General features: G+C 40.4%; 1 protein-coding gene across 3 annotated transcripts in view; it reads left to right on the top strand.

Annotated features, from left to right (window-relative positions):
- slc35f4 (solute carrier family 35 member F4) overlaps window positions 1-23937 on the top strand; it is a 37018-nt gene that overhangs the window by 10072 nt on the left and 3009 nt on the right. The window contains exons 1-5 of one of the 3 annotated variants that reach the window (XM_005916750.2): window positions 7019-9617; window positions 22088-22388; window positions 22603-22822; window positions 22915-23040; window positions 23129-23321. In XM_005916750.2, the coding sequence (XP_005916812.1) occupies window positions 9389-9617; window positions 22088-22388; window positions 22603-22822; window positions 22915-23040; window positions 23129-23321 (1069 nt within the window). In that variant the 5' untranslated portion in view covers window positions 7019-9388. Of the gene's footprint in view, window positions 1-7018; window positions 9618-14364; window positions 18077-22087; window positions 22389-22602; window positions 22823-22914; window positions 23041-23128; window positions 23322-23937 lie in introns of those variants that run through there. The other 2 variants (XM_005916751.3, XM_042218219.1) reach the window with 2 other exon arrangements.

The raw sequence follows: 23937 nt of genomic DNA, 5'->3' as shown, positions 1-23937 counted from the left end.
GTGTTTTTCTCAAGACACGAAGAAAGGTACAGACACGCACACAAACCCAAGGAATCATGAATCAGAAGTTATTAGCATAATTCAAAGTAAATCACGAGGGACACATCAAGGTTCAGCAGTTTAGAAGCTTTGCTGCAAAAAGGTATAAAAATCTAAATTTAAATATGTGCGATATAGCTGATCTTGTACCATCTTTTCTCTGATGAGAGAGACTTCTATTTTCAGTGCCTATACCAAAAGTTAGGTCCTGAGGCTGAACACAAGATGATAAGAACATACTGTACATGGCAGTTTTAATGCATCACACTCAAAGGACCAGAAACTGTGCTATCATGGATAATAACACTCCCAGAGTACCCCAGCTATTAAACGATAGTATTCTGGGTCACTTGCTTGACCATACATAGACTGACTATTACATCTAATTGCACTAGTCTGTCACAAGCAATAGTAATCATATTGAACTGCTCAGTAAGTTCCATGTGGCATGATTTATAGACAAACTTCGTCTCTCTATAAAGTGGCGTTTGGACACAGTTCAGCTCAGGGAGACCAGGCAATCGCTATAACATCTGAAATTACTCATAATCTCAGTTCCCAGAAAACCTTGGGAAACACTGTCTTGCTGTGCAGTTGGAGTAATCTGACTCATTCGCTAAATTAGATGCTTTGTGAGGTGCCAAGTTGATAGCTTTTAGAATCCTAAGGAATTTCTGTCAATCCACAGTTGAAAACTTAGACTTAGGCAGAGAAGCGAGAAGCAGGATTCCTCCTTTGGATGCCAAAGTCATGAGACTCCTGGATTTACAAGTCAGATAAAGGTTTATCTGCCCTTGGAAAAGGTCATAGGGCCCAAACTGGATTTTAATCAGATGGAGCAGACAGGAAAGGAAGTGAGACTTCTGAATGTGTGATGCAAGTTGCCAGAGGAAGAACATAAAGACTACCTGAACACCAGAACGTTTACCTTAAATCTGATTCTTTACCATGTTTTTTTGTGTATGTGACTTTTTGTGATCCATCTTTTTTAGCTGTTAATAATTATTGCAGTTAATATTTTTTTTTTAAAAAGGAAGGTTTTAATCTGAACGCACCAAAGGAAGTGTTAAACAGATGGCTTATTAAGCAGTGAGTCTGCTATTCTGTATTAAGTTGTTTCAGAAGAATGTCGAGCCTCACTTGGACTTGTCTGCAACAGCGAAGATAAAAGTTTTATTTCTGTCATGAGAATATCTGCTGTGCTGCAATGATCTAATCATGCGGATTGAGTTAGAAGGAGAGTTGATCAGAGACACATCTTTGTGTGCAGCCTAGCCTGACACTGGAGATACGAACACCTTGTTTAAAATGTGAGAATCGGGCATATTAATGATAATACACAAAACTGATTGATTTGTTTTAAATCCAGCTATGACAGCACCCCGGTGCAGAATGAATGAATTAGTTGCTAGCTCAAGGGTCTAACAGCTGCAGCTTGCTGCAGGGTTCACTGTAATGCAACTGTCTCATTAGGCCACTCATAAGGAATTATGCTCATATCAAAGAGTTAATCAATACAGCTATATATAAATCAGCAAAATGCAGAAAGAGGTTTTTCAACGTGGAATGATATGACAGTATTAGGAAGTTCACTGTTTGTACAACAGACTACAACACGTATCTTGAGACTCTGAGATGCTTACAGCCGTGAATGAATAACGCTGGTAATACTGGGAGTTTGCAGAGAAAAAGACAGTCTCAGAAAAACAGTGTGTACAAAGCGAAAGCGTTTGTAATAAAGGCGCTTATGCTTTTGAAGTACTTTTTTCCCCTTCTTAGATTCCAAACAAAAGATGTTCATAAATAATAACAATACTACACATAAATGGCGAGAGAGAGACAAGATAATTTTGTGCTCAGCATGGTTCCTCTGTTTGCAGTGCCTCCCTTTTCATATGAAAATCAGAGTGTCATCTTGGAAAATGTAACAGAAGTGAAAACGACTAAAATTTAATATGTGTAAAAGACGGCGTGGCAGCGGGACCTCCTCATTAGTAGCTGCTGCTTTTGATTGTGGACAACAAAACAATTCTTACATCCTTCTGGTGGCTGTACGGGATCCCATCAGATTATACATAAATATACATACATTAAATCTATAAAGATTCATTCAAGAAGTAAAACATACAGTTTTTCATCGACTTACTTGAAGGATTATCATGCAAGTGATATCTGTATGTAATGTGCTGTTTGTAGCACTGCTACAGCCTCATGCTCTATCCATAATAGATGCAAAATCACATCAAAGCCTAAATAGACACAACTGAGTGATTTTCAGCATCTGAAAAAAACCTCTCTTGTGTCTCATCACAGTTGTGTTGTTGGCAGGATGACCAGAGGGTGGCACTCTAGTAACAGCAGTAAAATGGTTGTAAACCGCATGTTTTTATATGAGGCTGTTTGGATATGTATAGCACCAATATCGCACTCAAAATCAAGAGCTGTATAAGACAGACGGAGTATGATGCTTTCAAAAATAGTTTGGGGAATTTTTTTAAGACAATATATGTAAAAAGACTAGACTAGATTCATCAGTCAAAGTGATTGCAGTTAGTTTAAAGGCAGATGTAAATCAAAGCAAATAAATCTGTACATATTTAGTAAATATCTTTGCCATACAGACCTGCAGCTTAATCTGCAGTTAAAGCACTAAGACTTTAAGTTATAGCAACTCTGTATCATCTCATACTATTTAACATTCAGGTTTTGTAAAAAGAAAGAAAAGGATTTACACAAAATATAGTCTATTAAAGTCCTGCTTAAATTTGGGATCCAAGATCGATTACACTCCACATGCTCACTCTTTTTGACTTGTAAGGATAAATGTGAAGCAAACAGGAAACAAGTGCTGCTGTGATTTTGTTTCCTCTCGTCATGCATTTCACTGTAGCTTTTCATAAGAGGACAGTTAAAAAGGATTTTTTAAAAATAATTATTTCCCCCCCAAAATCAACAATAACTTTCCAATTTGCACACTAGAAGAAAGAGCTTCAGTGTGAGTTTACATACTGAATCCCAAGTGTGCATGGTAGTGTTGATGAAATAGCCAAAACAAGTCATTTATCAAGAGTTTCATCAACATGAGGCATCATTTGGGAGCATTTCCTGTTTCAAAAAACTCCTCAGGGACTTAGTTATCAGTGAGCATCAATTCCCTGTAGACTCCTCTTGCTGAGACAGTGGCCTTGAGACAGAGTGTGACCCTGCACCTACACAGCTTGATGGCCTAAATGGTTTAATCAATGTGGGTCTTTGAGGGATAAGGGCTCTTATGGGGGATGATGCTCAAGGGTGCATAGGGTCAGAGTGGATGATCAATATTGAAGGGGCCCACAGCATTGGCAATACAGTGCAGATGTGCATCTTTAGCTCCCTTCTAGCCAAAAAATAAGCTACTTGTAAAAAATGAATATGCCCCTGGGTAAATTAAAGGCGGACATTGTATGAAATAAGCTTAGAACTGGAGTTGAATTATGATCCTGCTGTTACATTTGTACATAAAAACCAAAAAACTAAGTGCAGGTAGCATTGTTCCCATTGTTCCCTTAACAATATAAGTTAGCACAGGGCAGCTGAACCAGCTATCTCGATGAAAAAAATGGATTCTGAATGTGAGACTCTATAAAATGAGCATGAACTGCAATATTTCTGTCACTCTGCAGAAAGAGAAAAAATATATCTTCATCAGCTCTTTTATCACCCTTAATTTAAGCTGTGTACTTTTGGTTATATTCTGAAAAAGGCTGTCTTTATGCATTATTTAGGTGGTGTTTGCTGACTAACACTTCCCAGTGACACTTTTTTTGTATTGGCGAGAAACCATAAATAACCCCATTTTAATATATGACAATGAATACACTAGGAGCTCCAGCTTCATCCTCCCTAAGGCTGCTTGGAGAGGATGATTTGAGCCACACTCTCCACTATTTCGCTCTTCATACCTGCCAAAGGAAACAACAACGAGAGCTTCATGCACCATGTCTTTATTCACCTTGTGCGCTTTTGTTGGATCAGAGTTCAACCTGTTTCACTCTGAGAATTGACCGTCTTGTCTAATACTTGATGTAATTAATGAGCTCAGAGTTCAGTGCGACCACAAATCTGACTATGGAGCAGGAGAGAGACAAACCTGTCGATAGTCAACAACTGAGCTTATGTAGTGCTGAAAATGGAGGTTAACCACACAAAAAAGCAAGTCTGACCAAGAGTTCATCGAGCTCTACTTCAATAGATTGAAGCTTAAGTCCTCATCGACTGGCTGTCGAGTTGCAGCTTATCTAACTTTGTGCTTCTGGGGCTGAAAACTTTCTAAAACTGAAAGACCTGGATATTCTTCAAAGGCTCTTGAATGAACTTTTTTTTAATCCACATGAAAATGTACATACTGCAAAACAAAAAAGTCAGATGCACTGGCAAGGTGACCTCTGTTGTAGCGTGCAGCAGTTGCTAAGTAGGTTGACCTTGTGGAGCACCTTGGTGAAGCCCTCATTCACACTTTTGAATGAAATGGCTGAGCCAGTACTGAACTAATTGCCATGCCCTTTGTGTGGAATTTAACATAACCCTGGTCCTGTAGTGTATGCAGCCTGAGCCATTTTCAACTGTCAATTTGTATGTGCATTACAGAATTTTCTATTAAAACTGAAAACTCATTTTCCTGTACAGATGTGTCTCCGTCAAAACCCCCGTGGTGCTGTTGAAATAGAGATCGGCAAATCTGCAATCTGTTGAACAGCATCTGCTGTAATAAACACCCTGAAATCATCAAAATTCAGAGCGTGTGAGAGTGAGGCAGACCCCTAAGCTAATATCAGTGTGACCATTACTCACAATCCCGCCTGGTCAATCATGCTAAATGTCCCCATCCCTGCTGTTGTCATCCAGCCTTTGCTCCTCAGCCCCCTCCTCACACCGGAGGCCTAATCCATCATCCTGCCTGCAGTGCAAAGGGATGGAGCATGCAGAAAAGCTACACTGAGGGATTTAACTTTGTTACCACCAGAGGCCATAAATCTACAGCGGCTGCCTCCAAGACCTGCTCTACAGTTACATGATTAAATGTATGACATAACATAAAGGATGCATAGATGTGAATGAGAAATTGTGGTTGTGGCACTATTGTGATATTTTACCTCGGCTATAGAGCTGCACCCTAATGTGCTGCATAGTTCTACGCTTTTAATATATTTCAAAGATGAACTTTATCAAGATTTAAAGATTTGGTCCAGACAGCTTCTTAACTTGACAAACAGTGTGGCTTAATGGAAAGAAACCATTTCATCCAATTCTTAAAGGAGTTTTTTTTAAAAAATATATATTTATCATTTTGATATTAAAATGTAGTTTTCCAACCCAGCCTTGTAAATACAAGTAAACATGTTTCTTCATCTAACAATATGTCTTGCTATGCATTAAATACATCCAGTACACCTAAAGAGAATCTAATGAACAAATGCAAAAACACTTCTTATCCTCTTATTGACAGCTTCTTCTAATGACATGCAAATGCTCACTGCAAAATTCAACCTTGTATGGATTGGTTTATTGATCGTCCTTTAACGACAGGACAAAGGTCAAGGGTTACGTGCTTTCTCGTGTACGAGTCCACATGCTTAAAGACGTATTGTGATATCCATTTTGCTGACTCTTTCAGTGACGCACTTCCAGCGTCCTCTGTCAGGCAACAATAAACCATGTGTACATGTTTTACAAGTCATAGCCACATATGGAGACAGTGACCTTCAGTGATGTGGATAACAAGACAACTGTTGATGAAAGCGTCATATTTCAGACGTTATACTGAGTCAATGTGACAGACAGTGACTTGAGGCACTAATTACACTCTGTCTTGTCACAGTTAAATTGTCACACTGGTCCTGTTTTCAACACCAGAGGGAGCTGCCTGCAGGGTGAACGTTTGCATTTACTGAAGTCTGATGTATAGTGGGAGAACGCAGCAATGTGTGAACTGGAGTTAGCACTAACGTATTATTTTTTGCTCTCTGGAGCGTTTTGATTTATGTTGTTTTCTCCTTGGAGTAAATAATTCTGCAGAGGCTTCTGATTATTCAAAAATGAGTGAAATGTGTGACAAGATGCCCTTTTCCACTAAAAGCATGTTTACCGTGTCTTGGAGTGGATTAGCACGAGGGAGAGGATAGGCTCTGTGGATCGTTTATTTTTAAAAATGCAGCGTGGTCGTTGCGTACTTTGTTTATACACTGACTGGCATCGTTAAGTGAGAGCAAGCAGACTCTCTCTTGCCAATTGTCCTCTCGACACAAATCAACTTTTGTGGCTGAAGACAGAGGAGGTGGAAGAGGAAATCCTATAGGCCGGAGAGTGCTCTGTGAGACGCAAGTGTTTTTCTTTGCATGGAGACAACAAAGAAAGGTCATGTGAGGCTTCAAAGGACATAACGATATTTCATCTTAAGCACTGTTGTTGTGCAACAGGATAGTTTCTGTAGTTGGAAGAGAACTATCTCAATGTCTGAATATGTGATTTTTCAATCTGAAAAACTGGCTCTGGTATGAATATTCATATTCAATATTCATTTCTCGCTGCATTTACATTCCAGTTTCTCTCCAATTGAGAAAGTTATTGAACGTTTACCAAGCTTTTAAATATGACCTTTTCAGGCCAACATGCCTTCCAATCACAGCTGGACTCACTATATTGAAATTCGAACCCTCCTCTTCTGTTGAACGGCCCTCTTTTTCTTTCTCCGTGCACGAGCCGGGTTTATCTTTAGTGCGCATTGAATATTTATACAGCAGGCGGCTGGGGAGTCAGTCACTGATCTCTAAGGTGACTTGCTGAGCCTCTGTGGGAGGTGCTGGTGTGATGGGGTTGGTCTGGGATGAAGTCACATGGGACATATTGTCTCCTCGGTGTGTCCTTTTATTCCACTTAGGTAAAGGATTATATTGTGTGGTAGACTGCCTACCACAAGCACAGAGGAGAAGAGTCAGGGAGCCATTAGAGTGCTATTATAGCTAAACTGTCATTTGATTGAGGTTCTCAGCTCTCAACATCAAATATTGTGCTCTTTGCACACACCGGTTGTACATGCTGTTGTTGTATATTAACAGATGAAAAACTCTCCGGCACACCAAAAAGTGAGAAACATTTGAAGATTTGATTAATAAGACAACCTGAGTTTTAGACTCGGGCTCTCTCACATATTCTCCCACACTAGAGGTGGAAGGAAAGGAAGGTGAGACAGTAATTTATCATGCACTGAGGATTCACATCAGGGAGATGCTCTGAATGATAATCATGTTGTCTGAGATTGAGGTCAGCCTCATTGCTGGGGGACAATTAGAAATCCTATTAAAGTTGATATGAGGATCATCTTTTCATAATAGCTTTTAAGATATTGCTTCAAGGATGGAGTGATTTCTTTAGAGATCACTTTGCGATGACACTTTCATACAACACAGAGCACGAGCATTTAAAATCCAAAATGCCAGGCCTTGCATTGTAACAGTTCATGCATAAACTGCTTTCTTAATGTGGGTTATAGCTGCAAAGACTTTTAATAAGCTTGCTGCTGTCAGAGAGCAATTTTCCCCCTGAGCTGAACTCTTCTTCATGCATTAACAGCTGACAGAAAATAGTAACTCTGACGAGCACCTCAGACATGAAAGGGCACAAACTAATGCAAAATTTGCTACTGTAGCCGTTTAGATATTGTATTGCATAAACTATACAGTAATGTAACAAAAGTAGACACATGAAGAAAACTTTTTTTAAACTTTTTTTGGATTGAGCTGCACAGACTTGTAAGAAAGTGTCCAATAATAAATTAGCAATTCTCACAAAAAGGCAAGGAGAAAGTTTCTGGGCATTGGCATTTCATTGTTGTAGCCACAAAGCTGTCCATGAACTGAATGTGTGAGATAAGTGCTTTGGAGTGCAAACAAACTGAAACAAAAGAACATGAGGTGGAGATTGGTTTAGTAAGTAAGACAGGGGGAGGAAGCACTTCTGCCGTCCAAGGGCATCATAAACCCCAGCATGTGTCTGCACAACAATGCCAACAGGGGCACAAATTCTCCACACACTGGGAATCGATTTCACACAGAGAGGGGAGGACTTGGAAAAGAGGCGTATCGCAGAGACACTGAAATACTGCATCTTGTGTTACTGGATTTGGAGCCCAGTTTTCTGAATGTTTTTTTTCCCCCAAGTATCTGCAAGCTGGGAGATCCAGTCAAGTGGAGCTTTCCTGAGCCAGCACAAGAACCTGTGGCCAGCTGAGGAAAAGAGATTGTTCTGGGGGTTTACCTTAGAATAAAATTCATAATAAGCGCTTGAAAATTGTAAGAAAAAAACTTGACTGGCTATGGTGAGCAGCAGTGTGCACAAACTTCATAATCTGTGAGCTTTTATACTAAAAGAAAAACATTTTACACAAAGGCTGACAATAAGAAAAATAACACACATTTAAGGGCCCACAGCAGTGAGACAAACCTGTGCCAAACACACACGCATGTTTTATTAACAACAAACACAAAAGTCAGTGAGAGGTCCAGGATTAGTCCACAAATAACAGAGAGCCAGAGGGGGTAGTGAATACGTGCTGAAAATAGAGCGTCAAAAATAAACTGCTTGTGGTCTTTTAAAAGATATTTTTGTGTTGGGTTAAACGAGAAGTTGCGATTTATTTAATCAGTTTCTGTCTGATGTGTCCCCCGGCACCCAGCTGTAGACCGATTGATTTTTTATATTCCTAAAATAAAGCCCCTTCTTTCTTCAGTAGAACTCGATAAAGAGACGAAGGAGAAGAGAAGGAAACAAAAGCGCATGCCAGCCATCAACTGAAATATAACAGCGATACCAAGGGGAAGTCAAAAGATCCACTACCCCCAAATAATGGAAAAATACAATTTAGCTGTTTCATTAAACTGAAATGACCGATGCAATACGGTATATTATAGAGATATCATGAAATAAAAAAACGCATTAGAGTAACTAATTACTGAAAACTCGTTTTACTGATTATTTTAACCACGTTGCTTTTTTATTTCATTTTATAGATACTGCTATAAGCGGACTCTGCTCTTCATCGCTGATCGCAGCCAAGTTTGCCGTCTCTTGTTTTATTAAACACGCATAAAAACGCATGTGATAGTAGTGACACGCCCCCTGGTGTTTCACGGCTGCCAGGCTGCTTGAGTTTGATAACCTTGCTCTGCGTCCGAGAGCATCACTGAAGGAATGTGGATGTGGGTCTGGATGCCTTCCTCATGCTGCTAATTGTTGATGCAGCCCCGGAGGTCTCTCGCATGGTTATCAAGGCTTGTCCCCGGTCTCATCTCATCTCCTCCCGCTCAGACCTACAATGATGAGCACCGAGACTGTTTTTGAGAGTGGAGACCAGCCTTGTATTCGGCTGGAGCCCCTGAAGAGCACACACTTGCCGGGCAAGTCGACGCCGACCGGTGGCAGCTGCGCTGACTTCACGGACAGCAGCCCCAAAGCGACAGCCAACGGACTGCACGACATTGAGGACCGGATTCTGAGGATCACCGGCTACTACGGCTACAACCCGGGATACTCCAGTCATAGAAGTGAGTGAAAAGATGCCAAAAAAGAAAAAGAAAAAGAAAGTAGTCTGGTGTAGTCATTTGTTGATGTGACAGGTTCACGCATTTATTAGGCAAGTGTGATACTGCGTAAATTAAAGACTGTGGGAAAACGGTGCTGCCTATCAAAGCATGTTATAGCTGCCAAAAGCAAAAATGCTTGTAATTCGGTGTTTGGAAGAAACAGTGTACAATTGCCAAATCTTTTTAATTCTAATTAGGCCTTGTGCAAAATTGGTTAATGAAAACTGGATTTTAATTGTGGCTGTTAAGGAGCAGCAGAGTGTCCATCTCTGCCACTGTCAGCTGGAGGGTGGGTGATGAGCTGGCCCGTCCATCTCTGTTAGTGAGGGGGAGGTGAGGGTAAGGGGGCAGAGAGAGGCTTACGAACCAAATCTAGCGCTGCGAGACAATGCAGTTACACAGCAAAGAGCCATGCAGTTAAGTGACTGCTTGAACTGTAGGCTACTCTAAGGTTGCCAGCTATCGAGCGCTCACATTCCCCACATTGGAGAAGGCTGTGAACAGTCACTCCCAATCAATTGTTTATTCAAAATCTCACAGCTTCTCCTGTGATGGATGGGAATATTACCAGCTATCTCCTGGCATGCTTCAAATACAGCAGTGCGTGTATGTGTTAGCTAAGCTATAATTTTCTTCTTGTCAAAGAGGTTTTGATTTGTGTCAGGCATTGCTCTGAATTTGCTGACATTGAGACAATGGCTGTGATTGGAGAAGAGAGCTGATGGTGCACTTTGTTCAGGGATGATCTTTAGAAAACTTGCCCTCCGGTTTTGTTCGAGTGTTGCCATTGGCAGCGGGATTATGAGAGAGAAAAGTGGGGAGAAAGGCACTAAGCTCTTTGAAAAGCCAATCAGTGCTATCATAAATGGCTCTATAGTAATGAAGTGAGGTGAGAGGAGGAGGATTTGACAAGGCCTAAAGCACCGGAGCAGGCACAGATTCACCTTTGTGTTGCATAATTGGCCTAACCACTACGATTTTATGTCGTTTCTCTTTTAAAGGGATTTTTCCCGTTAAACAAATTCCCCAAAATGCAGCTGGTCATCATGTGAGTGTCTTGACATTCAGATGCTGAGACCCTTAACCTCAATTAAATTGGGCACGCAACACCGGCTCCCTAACATCTCCCTCTGGCTGCTACATAAAAGTTCAAACATAAATTCCTGACTTAAATACACATGCAGGAAAACGATGTGCTCTCAATGTTATGGCTTCCCTGCTCTGTGATATACGGTGACAAATCTATTTGAAATCTCAAAGGAAATACCGCCATGCTGATAGGGTCTCATTCAATCGAGAACAGTTCCAGCTGAGGCTCTTTCAGATCAGCTCGGAGCATCTCAATGGCTTTTCAGATAGAGGCTGCGGAAAGAAAAAGCGAAATGAGCCTGTCTTTCATTAACCGCCTCCTGTTTATCAGGGGTGTCAGTTGCAGTAGATTAACCATGAACGCAATCACACATTTTACTTGAGAATGTGTCTACTTGTCTGGATTAATCTATTGGAAGAACACCTGATTAATCAGGAGCAGTCCAAACTTTCAATTGAAAACAGATTGAACAGTTCAGAGGCTTCTGATACAGCACCAGAGTTATGTAACCAGTACTGAATGACTGGCTCTAATAAATAAAGTATTTTGTATTTTAGAAGCTTGAAGTAGCACTGGCATCATTGATATTTACTTCTAGTTTTTAAATTGTGCAAATATTCCGATGTATCAGTATGGCAGAAGGCTGAGATGATAAGGTGCTGTTGCTGATTACTGATTGGCCAGTAAAAATAGTTTTGTTTTCTGATTATTGAAAGATTGTTTTAGCTATTTTTAAATAAAAATGCCAACATGAAGAACAGTAGGCATTTTCATTATTTTCTGACAACACAGGCTAAATTATTCATCATCTATTTCTGCAAAAAAAAAGAAGAAGAAGAAAAAAAGAAAAACAAAAAATAATCATCAAATTAAGCAATAATGAACATCAGTATCTGGTGAGGCTCTGGTTTCCAGTTTTTGCAGCCTTGAGTCTGTTATTCTATCGTCTATAATATTCTGTACTTGTGAAAATGAAAGCTGGGGTGCTGTCTGTGATATTATTTGAAATATAGGGAGCAGGTGTGGATTGCAAGAGCCGTACCAAGGTTATAAAAGATCAGTCAGAAGGTTTTTTTTGACCTGAAAGACATTTCCCATTTTTTAGATAGATCCGTTTCCCCTGTTTTTTTTCCATCTATCAATCAAATGAATGAAAGTCCAGACAAGGTGCTCTCCAGTGCAGCTTGTCAGTGTTTTTCCTGTGTTTACAGCTCTTAAACACGTAGCTGCTAATCTGACAAAATTTTATTTGCACATCATTATCCTGCTAATTCTTCTTCTCTTTCTTTGCTGCGTCTTGCTGCCTGAAAGCATTGCACTCAAGTACTGTGGTTTGTTTACACTTTGAATCACATGTCCCTCAAGCTGGTGAGTATCATTTTCCATAAAGGACAAGACAAAGGAGCACCTAAATAGAACAGAAGGCTTGTCCTGCCAAGCCTATGGCGTAATGATATATTTAGTAAGATCTTGTTGCCAGTTTGTTCGTATTGCCACTTGCCATCTGTGTTGAATTAGAAGATGCCTCTGAGGGGAATTGTGGACCACATTTGGAGACAAGGTCCGGACTCTAATGCATGCAGTACAGTCATGACACAATGGCTGCATGCAGTGACAGAATCTGAGAGGGAAAAAGTAAATGCTTTTCTAAGCAAGCAAGGTGCAATATCTCTTGATCCGCTACTTACATGGTTGCACAGCTATGAACGTGTGCTCCAGTGAGAAGCTGTAACGGAATCAATTTTTTTATGAGAAAATAAAAGGAAAGTAAATTCTAACAGAACAATAGTGTGTGAGGCAAATGCTTCCCAGCACCTCCTGGAAAACATTGCTGTAATTTGCTGGGTGTCTTTTTTGAGGTGGTAATTTAGAAAAAGTGTGTAGTGCGTGTGCGCTCCCCGCTGGGTAAATAGGTACAGTGCAAGAGAAATTGCAGGTACTTGTAGTTGAAGTCCCACTCAGTACTGGACCTATATCTTTTTCACTGCAGGCGTCACAGTAAAGCAGGGGCACACCTGAGCACTCAGAAGGAAATTATATAGAGGAAGGGCAGGAAAGGCAACCATTTATCACAGAGCAGTGTGTTTTTATGTCTACTTCTGTCCACAGACAAAGTCTAGAAACATAAGGAAAGAAGACAGATGATGATTGTGAATCTATACATGCCTGTGAGTGTGCTTTAAAATCAGACAGTGTTCACACTAGATGAATATCCCTTTTCTTCCTCAAACATTCTGTATGTGCACATACTTATTTTGGACCGTCCCGTTCCCATGCCTGCTCACTCTGTGCTATTTATAGCCAGGCCAACGAATGGGATATGAGCTTTGCCTGAATGACTCCTGGAGTGCTGTTAGTCCTCAATGCTCCTGCAAAAGCACAGAACTAACCTGAGAGTAATGGGTGCAATATTTCTCCATGAGAGTTACAGAAGTGCTGACCTATTCTTGTGCGACTGTACACTCGGTGTTGTAGTATTGCAGCCCATTTCAGGTGATAAAATTGAAAAAAAAAAAAAGAAAGATTTTTTTTTAGCTCACCTCAGCAATTTATGGTTAGGAACTTTGTTTTGCAAGTATCTTGGGGCTATTGCAGAGATTATCGCCCACAAAGACACTTGAACCCCAGCTGCTTTGGATGCGTTTGTCACTGTGTGAGCGGGTTAATGGCTGTAGTGTAAAAGCCCTTTGAGTGATCAGTAAGAAATAAAGGAGCATATACATTACAGCCAACTGCTGTCATGCAAAGTAACATTACATAATATGGGAAGAGAGTATGTGTGTGTGCGTGCATTGCTGCTACACTGAGTATGAGCTGCAGCCAAACATTGCCCTCTTGTGGTCTGTAAATCTAATCACATCAATAAATCTTTGTAAAAATGTTTCCATCATTTTTAGAAAGTCAGTGGGATTATTTGTTTGTGAACTGGACCAACAAAACAAACCCCAGAAATAATGACCAAGCCATATTTTATTAAAGTGTTATTAAATTCCCAAACTGATCTACTTAGTAAAGTCAGTATCTGTGGTGTTATTAATCAGGCGTACCCAAAGTTTCCACAGTCAAATGGCCATACACCACAGGTATGGGATGTCGGTGCATTTTACTTGTTTATTGGATTTAGTGATCGAGCACAAACAAAAGAAGAAAGCAGCATGGGTCTGGGTGTCTGTTTTGTGTGTGTGTGTGTGTGTGTGTGTGTGTGTGTGTGTGTGTGTGTGTGTGTGTGTGTGTGTGTGTGTGTGTGTGTGTGTGGGAGGGGGGTGACATTTACTTACAAACAAGCTCAACTTGCTTAACATAGAAGAACATTAACACTCGTGTAGGTTTTCAATGTCTACATGAAATGAGAACAACAAAATATAATAAAACAAAGCAAAAAGACCCCAACAAAAAACGAACAAAACCAAACCAATTGAGTGTAGGTCTGTGTAGACAAAAAATAAATAGTTCCCACAGTAACAGACTGAACCCACTAAACTCACAGTAATAGCCATATCCTTGCTTTGACGCTTTGGGGTCCACAGGGACTAAGTAAAGCGCTATACAAATACAGGCCATTTACCATTTTTTTACCACTTTGTTCAGTTGGCTCAGAAGGACAAACACTGATGTTGATATTTTAAAATGTACTTTGTTATTGTTTTAATATAAAAAAAATCACCATAACTTTGACTGCGTAGTGCAGAAATGTGAGTGACTCAACCCTTTAATGCTTGGAGAAAATTGTCTCTTTAAGAGTTTTTTCCCCCGTGTTCCTGTCCCACCTGTAATGCAGCCATTCATATTTACCACTAGATGTCCTCATCTTCAAATGTTCTCAGTACCTTGGGTTGAGTTGTTGAGGTACCGTGTCTGGATACACACCTGAAATTTGTTCAAAGGCTTTTCAGCTAAAATTAGCGCCCCGTGCTCGTCGTCTTTGCTCCCGGATCTTGTTGAGATGTGATGAGTAACAGAGAGGTGCTAAAGACAAAGACCCGTCTACTGCAAACTGTCGAGCATTAGTTAATCTGAATGACAAAAGAGCTTGAATGGGTCGAGTGCGTCAGTGTGCACAGGAGACTGTGTTGCTATGGAGGTAAAGAGGGAGGATGCTGTGGTATACTGTGCTTTGATCAGTTATGCTTGCAGACCATTTTGTTATATAGACACACTTTCCATTTTATTAGCTACTCTAAAAAGGGATTATTATTAGAATTTTTTCTGTCTTTCTTTCTTAGTTAGAGAGTTATTGAATGATTGAAGTTCATGTATGGTTTGCTTGAATTGTAGAATAAAATGCAGATATGTTGTAAAGGTCTGATGGGAATGAATGATCAGTAACTTTCCTCTCAGCAGTAACAAAAAAGAAAGCATCCAAAGTTAGATGTAGGCCGAACAGTATAGTAACGCAGGATAGAGAAAGCAATAATCTTCTTAAAACTTAGAGTTGTTAGTCCAATATTTGAGATTGAACTGTGACAAGAGGTATTTCTCTTAATCCGATACTGATTCGAATCCCAGGATTTGCTGACTGGGTCGCTCCTCTGTCCCCTCAGTGTCTAGGTGTTGGCTCCTCTCATCAGCAGGTCTATTTTTACATTTAACCCTCCAGCTTGTCCCTGGATTACGTATTCAGTCCTGCTTGTCACACATTAAATGTGCAAACATTTTAAAACAATGCTGATTCTGGTTGCATAATTTAAAGCATTAGTATTCTTGTTACACTCATTCTGTAACTGGGTGACCCCAGGGAATAAATGTGCCTGCATCACAACGTCATCCTAAAAATGACAGTAGAGAAGTGCTTTTTTCAAAGTGTTGAACTCTAACAGATGAATTACCATAACGTTACTGGAACGTGGCCCCAAATTTTCAGTGTCTTTTTGTCACTTGCAAGAAACAGCCAAACAATAACTGTGCTGTTTTCTATTCTCTCGCAGCCTGAAGAATGCACAACAAATACTCTGATCTGTTATGCCCTTTGTAGCTTTGCCAGATCTTTGGCTGATCAGCATTTGAAACGGGAGGCAGACGTTAACAGAAATCCTGGAGCAGACATGCTGCAAATAGCTTTCAGTATTCACAGCCAGCCAACTTAGGCAACAATCACATTGCGGTTACTGTACTGAGTGGTTCCCCTGTTTCCTGTTTCTCAGGTCACATTGCTCCTGGTCTTGCTTCTCCAATTCAGATTTTACTGTAAGATTTCATAGTAATATTTATTACTGGCTGCATCGCCTCATGTGTCTGACCGCATATACTTTGGCACTGATATGTTGTTGACGTAGAGGCCAGAGTGATATTTAGGTCCATTAAATCTTCAGGTAGATAAACCACAGCATCAGATTGAATAACTGCATGGCTTTCCTTGAAATGGAAACTCCTGACCAACTATAATCCTGAGCCTGACTCACAAACTCTATTCCGATCATCAACATAGCTGCTGATGAGGGTTTCCCTTGACTGTGCAGCAGTGACGGATAAAATATTAAAATCCTTCGTTAAAGTACCAGCATATAATAAATAAATAAACAGCTAACATCCACAGAAATTTCTGCATAAATAAAGAAATTCTCATCAAAAGTGCTTACAGTGATTATGGATTTTTTTTAAGAACCACACTACAGTGATTTATCATAAATGGACATTTGTTGAATTTTTAAAATTAGGACTGACTTGTAGGAAAGTGTTTTCATTTTCTTGGTAAGGTGGCCCTGAGAGGTCAAACATAATACAAACTGAGAAGCTTTTGAAGTGACAGAAACCAAAACACGGAGAGGATCGCACTGAGACGCACTTAAAAGACGCTGTGGATTCATCTGTGTTGTAAGGGAGAAAAATGTGATTCATATAATACACAAAACACACTTCTGTTGTGATTCGTACATTTTCTTTTCCATTTCTCCTTTGTTTTCTTCAACTTGTTTTGTGTGTTTTTGTAGAGTTTCTGTACTTGCTGGCCTTTTCTTACGTTGTAATGCGTTTGACCTCTCCAGCCCACCGTATCTTGGTGATCTATGTGTTATGTAGAGTCTTTTCTTACCTTCTGCCTTCAAGTAAATTTGGTACAATGGAACGACACAGAGGGGAAGTACCTCTGCTTTGCTTAACCTGATTTCTTACGTGCATGAAATTATAAGAATAACAGGGGAGCTCTTGACTTCCATCCAAGTCAGCAACAGATAACCAGTGTGATTCTTCATTTAAGTAAACAGATACAGAACACTGTAAGTGATTGTTTTACTAACTCGTAACGTATTCTGCTTTAAATAACTCAGATTCAGATTGTAGAATATGGAAATAACGCGTGAGTACCGTGCAATAATAAAATGCAAACATATAGTAGTGGAGTGTGGATTATGTGGGTAAAAAGGCCTATTTTCCCTCTGAGAGAACTAAGATGACCTCTGTGCACAACAGGATTTAAATGTCTGGGATTGTCATGTATTCTTTTGTAGGATGCACATGGTTTTTGCCTTTTTCATATCGTCCTTCAATTGACTAATGTGTCAGGGTTTGAGGCAACAAGACGGAGAGAGCTCTACTAATAATCTGACTCTCAAGGGGTAGTCAAGAGCAGGAGAGGTGCCAAGGAAAGAGAGAGGCATTGCAAGACAGAGGGCAAGAGTTTGTACAGGGAGGGAGATTAAAGAGAGAGAGAGATGGAAAAAGTAAGGAGAGCCTTGTCAGGTAGAAAAGAGAGGGGAGGAGGAAAAGAGGGGGCACAGCTAGCACAGCATAAATTTGCCTGAGCTGCTTGGTTACCTTCCAAACAAAGCTGCTGATTTGCGGAGCAAAGGAAGAGGAGGGAAAAGTGAGTGAGACAGACATGAAAAGAGGAGGGGGAGGATAGAAAGAGATGAGGGGAGTGATTGCACCATGCCACACACACTTGAAGCTCAGTCTCCCTTGGAGACACTGGCAGAGCTGGATCACGGCATGATAGAGCAACTGTAGGGTCTCCACTTCGCTACACTTCCACTTCGCTATCACCACTGAGCTGTGGCACTATACAGACGTGCTCGGCTAGAGAGGAACAGAGAGTCAGGACTTGAGTCCTGGAAGGAGACTAAAGATTTGACAGAGACCTAGGAAGAGGAGGAGGAGGCAGTCAAGAGTGTGAAGAAAAAGCGGAGGAGTCGGGAGTCTGAGGATGCACAGAGCGAGCTGAAGGAGCTGCTGAGCTTGCAGCAGCAGCCAAGCAACACTTCTAAACTCAAATACACACTACTTCCAGGGGAGGACAGTGTGTGGTGCCCCCAGTGGAGGATGAAGAAGCACTCAGCCCGAGTGGCTCCTCTCAGCTCATACAGCACTCAGGTCCTGACCTGCCCTAACTCTGAAGGTAAACTGAAAGCTCCAAAGAGACACAAGATGCCATTTATACTGTATTGGAGTATACTGTATGCATTGTGTGTGTAAATAGAAAAATAAGATACGACAAAGTACTTAACTTTTATTTTCAGGGTCACGAGTGACATTTTGTTTCCTACAAGGCATCAAATACACCAAAGTGCCATGTAGAGTCTATAAGTCTTCATAGGAAATATTGAGATTTTAATAAATATGGACGTTTCCAAATTATATCCTGCTCCATTTACATGAGAGCAGCCTTTGGATCTAAAAACTGTTTGAATTTGAATACTGTAAAAAAAATATTTTCTATTATTTCAGCCTCCTGGTAGCAGTGTAATGGTAATGGAGTGTGTAAAGCCTGTTGTTGTTCCCCCTCATCTGATTAAACATTTTAGCCCCCCACCTTTAACTCTGTTAACAGAGATTACTGTGATGCCACTAATCAACTTTTCATCAGCATCATGATATCCATGTCTCATCTTCAGGCCTAATTTGGATAAAGACTTAATGCGTTTTGACCTGAGCTAAGCTGGCTAAAAACTGCAGACAAGACTATGAGCCTCTTATTGGATTCAACGGGCCTCCATCAATCACTGCCGTGCAACATTAGTGGTGGCGATAAAGGAGAAAATGGATTAAAATGTGAGGTTCCAGAAGCATACTGCATCACGATGAATGGATAAATGGGTGCCGGTGGTGACTGATGCTATGCAGCACTGGGTTTTCTGCAATGAAGTGTTCTAGCACTTCCAAATACTCTGACTCCATGTCTGAACCGATATAAGCTACTGTGCATTTAACCTATAAAACTATAAAAAACCTCAAAATATTACACTTTTTTATCCCGAGTATCACTGCAGTGGATGCTTCTTTGACATGAGGAAATTAGCTTTTCTTGGGTTACATTTAACACACTGTTCATTTTATCCTGACTTGTAGATTTTAATATTTGTGCATGTATTCATTCTTTTATCCAATCACATTTTACCTACCAGAGCACCAAAACTGATCATCACTCACTTAAAAAAACAAAAAACAAAAAACACCCCAGCGCTAAGTAACTAATTATTCATCATGGACATACAGATACCTTAACACTACTAACCTTAAATTTGAGCTTTTCATAAAACTTGCCCTGAGTTGGACTGAATTTACCTTCACTCCTGCAGTACTGTGTTGTCAGCCTGTGTTTAGCAGAGATTATTGTTTCCTTTGCAAAATTTTACCACCAATATTTGTCAGCAATAATACTGTCTGCTATGAGAATACAATTTTGGCAATGGGAGCAACTTTTATGAGACAGGGGAATAGTAGAGTTATAATATTACTGCGTCTTGGCATCAGATGAGCCTGTTGTGGCTTTTACCTCAGGACAGAAAAGCTTGCATCTGACACTAAAAGCTTTAGGTTTTGTCGGTGCTGTGAAACACAAACCATCCTGCTGTGTGGATGAAGAAAAACAGACCTAAAGTAAAAAAAAAAAAAAAAATTTAAATAAATAAAAGAGCTGCTTCTCTATTGCAGAAATATCGGATCTCAGTTTTTTCCACTTAGCAACCACCAGGTTCATTAGTTTGATTAAGAACCCTTGCTGTGACAGAATGCAATTAAATGAAATCCCTCGATGATCCTGCAGAAACTGTATCGATGGTGAGCTTTTTGCCTTTAACACATCCCCTGAATAGAAACAGTTTAAGTGCTGTTCTCCTGCGAGCGTTTTTTGTGGTGGGGGTGTACAAGTTGAACTCATTATTACTTTTGAATTGTTGGGTGCTAAATAATATTTTTCTTTTGCACTTTGAAGGCTCGTAAAAGCCTTCAAAGTGTAAGTGGTCATTGAAGAATTTTCACTCTGCACCGTGGACAGACGGTCAGTGCTGCAGCAATGCAGTGTTGGAAAATACATTCACGTGAGCTTTATTGGAGCTACTTTACTCGGGTGTTTCCATTTTATGCTAAATTTGTAATATGCCTCATTCCACAGTTTTTTTGTTTGTTTTTTTACACCAATACATTAACTAGAAAGCTCACTGGTGCTTTACAGTTGAAAAACAAGTTATTTGTCTATAATGAGGAATGCTTTTTTTCTTTTAAAATACTCATTTGGTTTCATCTAAATAATAGTTTGAGGCCCAGACTTGAATAAAACTGTATTACTATAAAAAATATATTTGTTAACTTCCCCATTACCTGTACCCCAAAGCACAGCTAGCCTGCCTAGAGACTACTACACTCAAAAAAATATTTGTTCCCTAATTCTGACTTTAATTAATTTGATTACATCTAAATTTTACAATTTGAAATGTTAAATTTAATGGAACCAGGTCAAATGAAATTTGACTAGCATATATTTTTCTTTTATTTATTATAGTTACATTTTACTTTAAATCATTACTTTGTGTTTTAGTGTACTGAGCATTGAAAAACATGTTTTTTTCTTCTTTCTAACCCCATTTAGCATCTTTTTCTGCAGTGAACTAAAATCTTTAAAGGAACACAAAGTATAATGCATATAAAGTTAAGTTAAAATGCACTGATGTATCACTAATGCAAAAGTTGATACTGATACTCAGTTTCAGGAAACCAATTTTCTTCAGAGTGCCTCCTTTCATGTGATGCTAAGTACATTTAGAGGATAATACACTGATACGATCTTAAATGCAGGAGTTTTAATTGCAAAGGAGCATTTTTATGTTCTTATTTTTTACTTCTATCCTTGAACTGATTGAAGATGGCTGCCAGTAATGACTGTTTCCAATCTGCAATTTTATAATCTCTTGGGCAGTTTTTCAGCCACTGAGTGCCGGCGATGATCTCATGCACTTATAAAGGATATATACCACGTTTGGCAAGACTTTTGATTGTTTTATGAAGTTACTCATCAACTTACTTTCAAAGTTTGGTGACGTTTTCCTCTGTTTGCATCCTGTAAAAAGAAGGAATGGATTTTAAAACACATACTGGCATCTGATCACATAAGGAACTTTACAAAAACTAAACTTCTACCAGCTGTCCTACTAATAAAATGGCTGTTTGATCAAAGAGTTTGCTCTTCACACACTGTGTTACAGCTTCTTTTGATGTAAGAAATGATTATTTACTGCACTTGTTGGTACAATCCATTTCCAGTACACGTCACTGACTTGTGCTCCCATTGCTTGACATCCTGCTGAGGTCTTTTTGCAGATAACAAACAGAAGACTATCGCATGCAATAATGAGCACCCCTGTGTTGTGAAGAGGAGAGCTACTACTGCTACACGTTCTAGTGTGTTTGCAGGGCTCTGGTGTCTGTGGCGGAAATGGCAGAGCTTTAGGTGCTGAGCTAGCAAACAGCCAGCACATGTCATCTTTTATTCCTGCCCTGGTGTAAATTGATCACACTGTTGAGAGGTAAAGAACAGATCTGAGCTCACACACATCCCACTTTGCTTTCTCTGATCGTCCATAAAGGCACTGGGACATACGTATCATTTAACCTTTGCAATTTGGATGTTCCAGTAAAGTTCCAGTAAATTCCTTTTCATAGCAGCGATACAAGAACAGTGTCCCATGAGCACCAAGGTTGGCCTGACTTTCATGTTGACTGTCATGTGGTTAGGTTTACTTTTGCTCTCTGGGCATCCGGTTTCTGTGCACATCTGGCTACAAAGGGAGTACAGTACATGCTGCATCATGAGGCAACCAAGCTATTTATGGCATGTGCAGCGTGCAGCGTGTTAACCCGATGCATTTTAAATGGAGCCTCAATTGTGCCACCACAGCAAGAAAGGCAAACTGAGGCAGTGATCACTAAGGACGACTGATCGATGAAGCTCATGTGCTGGAACCCAGTCAGGAAGCCACAATGCAGGCAGCACTGAAGTCTATATATAGTGGTGCAAAAAATACAAAAGTTGTTAAGTTTAAACTCATTATACTAATCAAAATTATTCAGATGAAATCTGATGCTAGCTGTGGATTTCCTTTAATTTTTCTCCCCCCTTCTTGACTCTTATCAGGAGAGGATGGCTCGGAATCTCACGCAGAGACACCAGGAAGTGAGACCAGTATGGAGAGCCAGTCCTTCCACACGTGCGCCAACACGGCTCTGAAGGTGCTGGGTGGTTTGCTGATGGTGCTGTGTGTTTCCTCCTCCTGGGTGGGTACCACTCAGGTGGTGAAGCTGACCTTCCAGTCATTCTCCTGTCCCTTCTTCATCTCCTGGTTCAGCAGCAACTGGAACATCCTCATCTTCCCCATCTACTACTCGGGACATGTCGTCACCACACGGGAGAAGCAGACCCCCATCCAGAAATTCAGGTAAACCTCATTTAAGAAGTTTTAAGAAGCCAAGTGTGATATCTGAGGAGGTTCCAATCTATTATCATTTTACCTCTGGTGAGTTGGAACCAGTATTAAACCACCCTCAAGCCTGTGAGAGCCAAACAACCATCATGTCCATTCTCTAAACACAGTCTTCCAAACAATGAAGCATTTCCATTCAGAAGACTTTACTGGTGTTTTTCTCTAACAGGGAGTGCAGCAAGCTCTTTGGGGAGGATGGAATGACTCTCAAGCTTTTTGTAAAGAGGACAGCACCCTTCTCAATCCTGTGGACACTGACCAACTACCTGTACCTCTTAGCCTTGAAGAAATTGACCGCCACTGATGTCTCTGCCCTCTACTGTTGCCACAAAGCTTTTGTTTTTCTCCTCTCATGGATTGTCCTCAAGGACCGGTTCATGGGTGTTCGGGTCTGTATGAAAACAAGAAGGAGATTGTTTATTACCTGTTTAACACAAGCTTTTACTACTTCAAAATGTGTCATCTATGTGTCTATGTGCAGATTGTGGCTGCCATAATGGCCATCACAGGTATTGTCATGATGGCTTATGCTGACGGTTTCCATGGTGATTCCTTTGTGGGTGTGGCATTGGCTGTGGGCTCAGCCTCAACTTCAGCTCTTTATAAGGTCAGACTTCCTCATAAGCCCGTTCCAGTCTGAGCTATGCTTGATTTTTGATTGCATCGTGTCAACTCTTTGTTTTCTCACCATCCAGGTGCTGTTCAAGATGTTCCTAGGCAGCGCCAACCTTGGAGAAGTGGCTCATTTTCTTTCCACCATGGGCTTTTTCAACCTCATCTTCATCTCCTGTGTGCCCCTCATCCTGTATTTCACCAGGGTAGAGCACTGGGGCTCACTCTCCTCACTGCCGTGGGGATACATGTGTGGACTGGCAGGACTGTGGCTGGGTGAGAGTGCATATACACCGGATGGTTTCATCCACATGTACAAACCATTTTGGATCATTTTAAGGCTTTTAGTATAACTATAGGGATTCATTTCTTATAGTTACCATCAGTCACTCGGTTTGTATTGTCTGAATACAGGATCTGTAGGCAAAGGGCATTATTTTAAGTATCGGAAATTTTCCACTTTCCGTTTGTTGTCTGCTTTTAGCCCCAGTAATGGAACGTTAGCTATCGACTGACAACAATTTAGCTTTTTATTAGCTTTTTGAAATATATGTGTATTCATAAATAATGGTGAGTGGAAGGAAGTGTTCCATTATCCACTTTCCAGATAACCTGGCAAGACCATAAGCTACAAAATATTGGCCGCCATCCCCAGTGGCTAGGTCAGATAACTAAGCTAATGGGTTCCCAGATGAGACGTTTCACCTCTCATCCGAGAAGCTTCTTCAGTTCTTAGAGTCAGTGGTGGACAGTCCCAGATTTATGCCCACCATTTGACTCTTAGAACTGAAGAAGCTTCTCGGATGAGAGGTGAAACGTCTTCAAGCAACTTAAAGAAGTCCAGACGCTTTTCTTTCCAAGCTCCTTAGACAACGATGACCTGGATGACTGA

This window comes from Haplochromis burtoni, unplaced genomic scaffold (genome assembly GCF_018398535.1).
Source record: "Haplochromis burtoni strain Fernald_Lab_line unplaced genomic scaffold, NCSU_Asbu1 Contig_16, whole genome shotgun sequence".
Classification (NCBI taxonomy): domain Eukaryota; kingdom Metazoa; phylum Chordata; class Actinopteri; order Cichliformes; family Cichlidae; genus Haplochromis; species Haplochromis burtoni.
The sequence above is the reverse complement of the archived record's forward strand: the minus strand, read 5'-3'. Positions and strand labels throughout refer to the sequence as shown.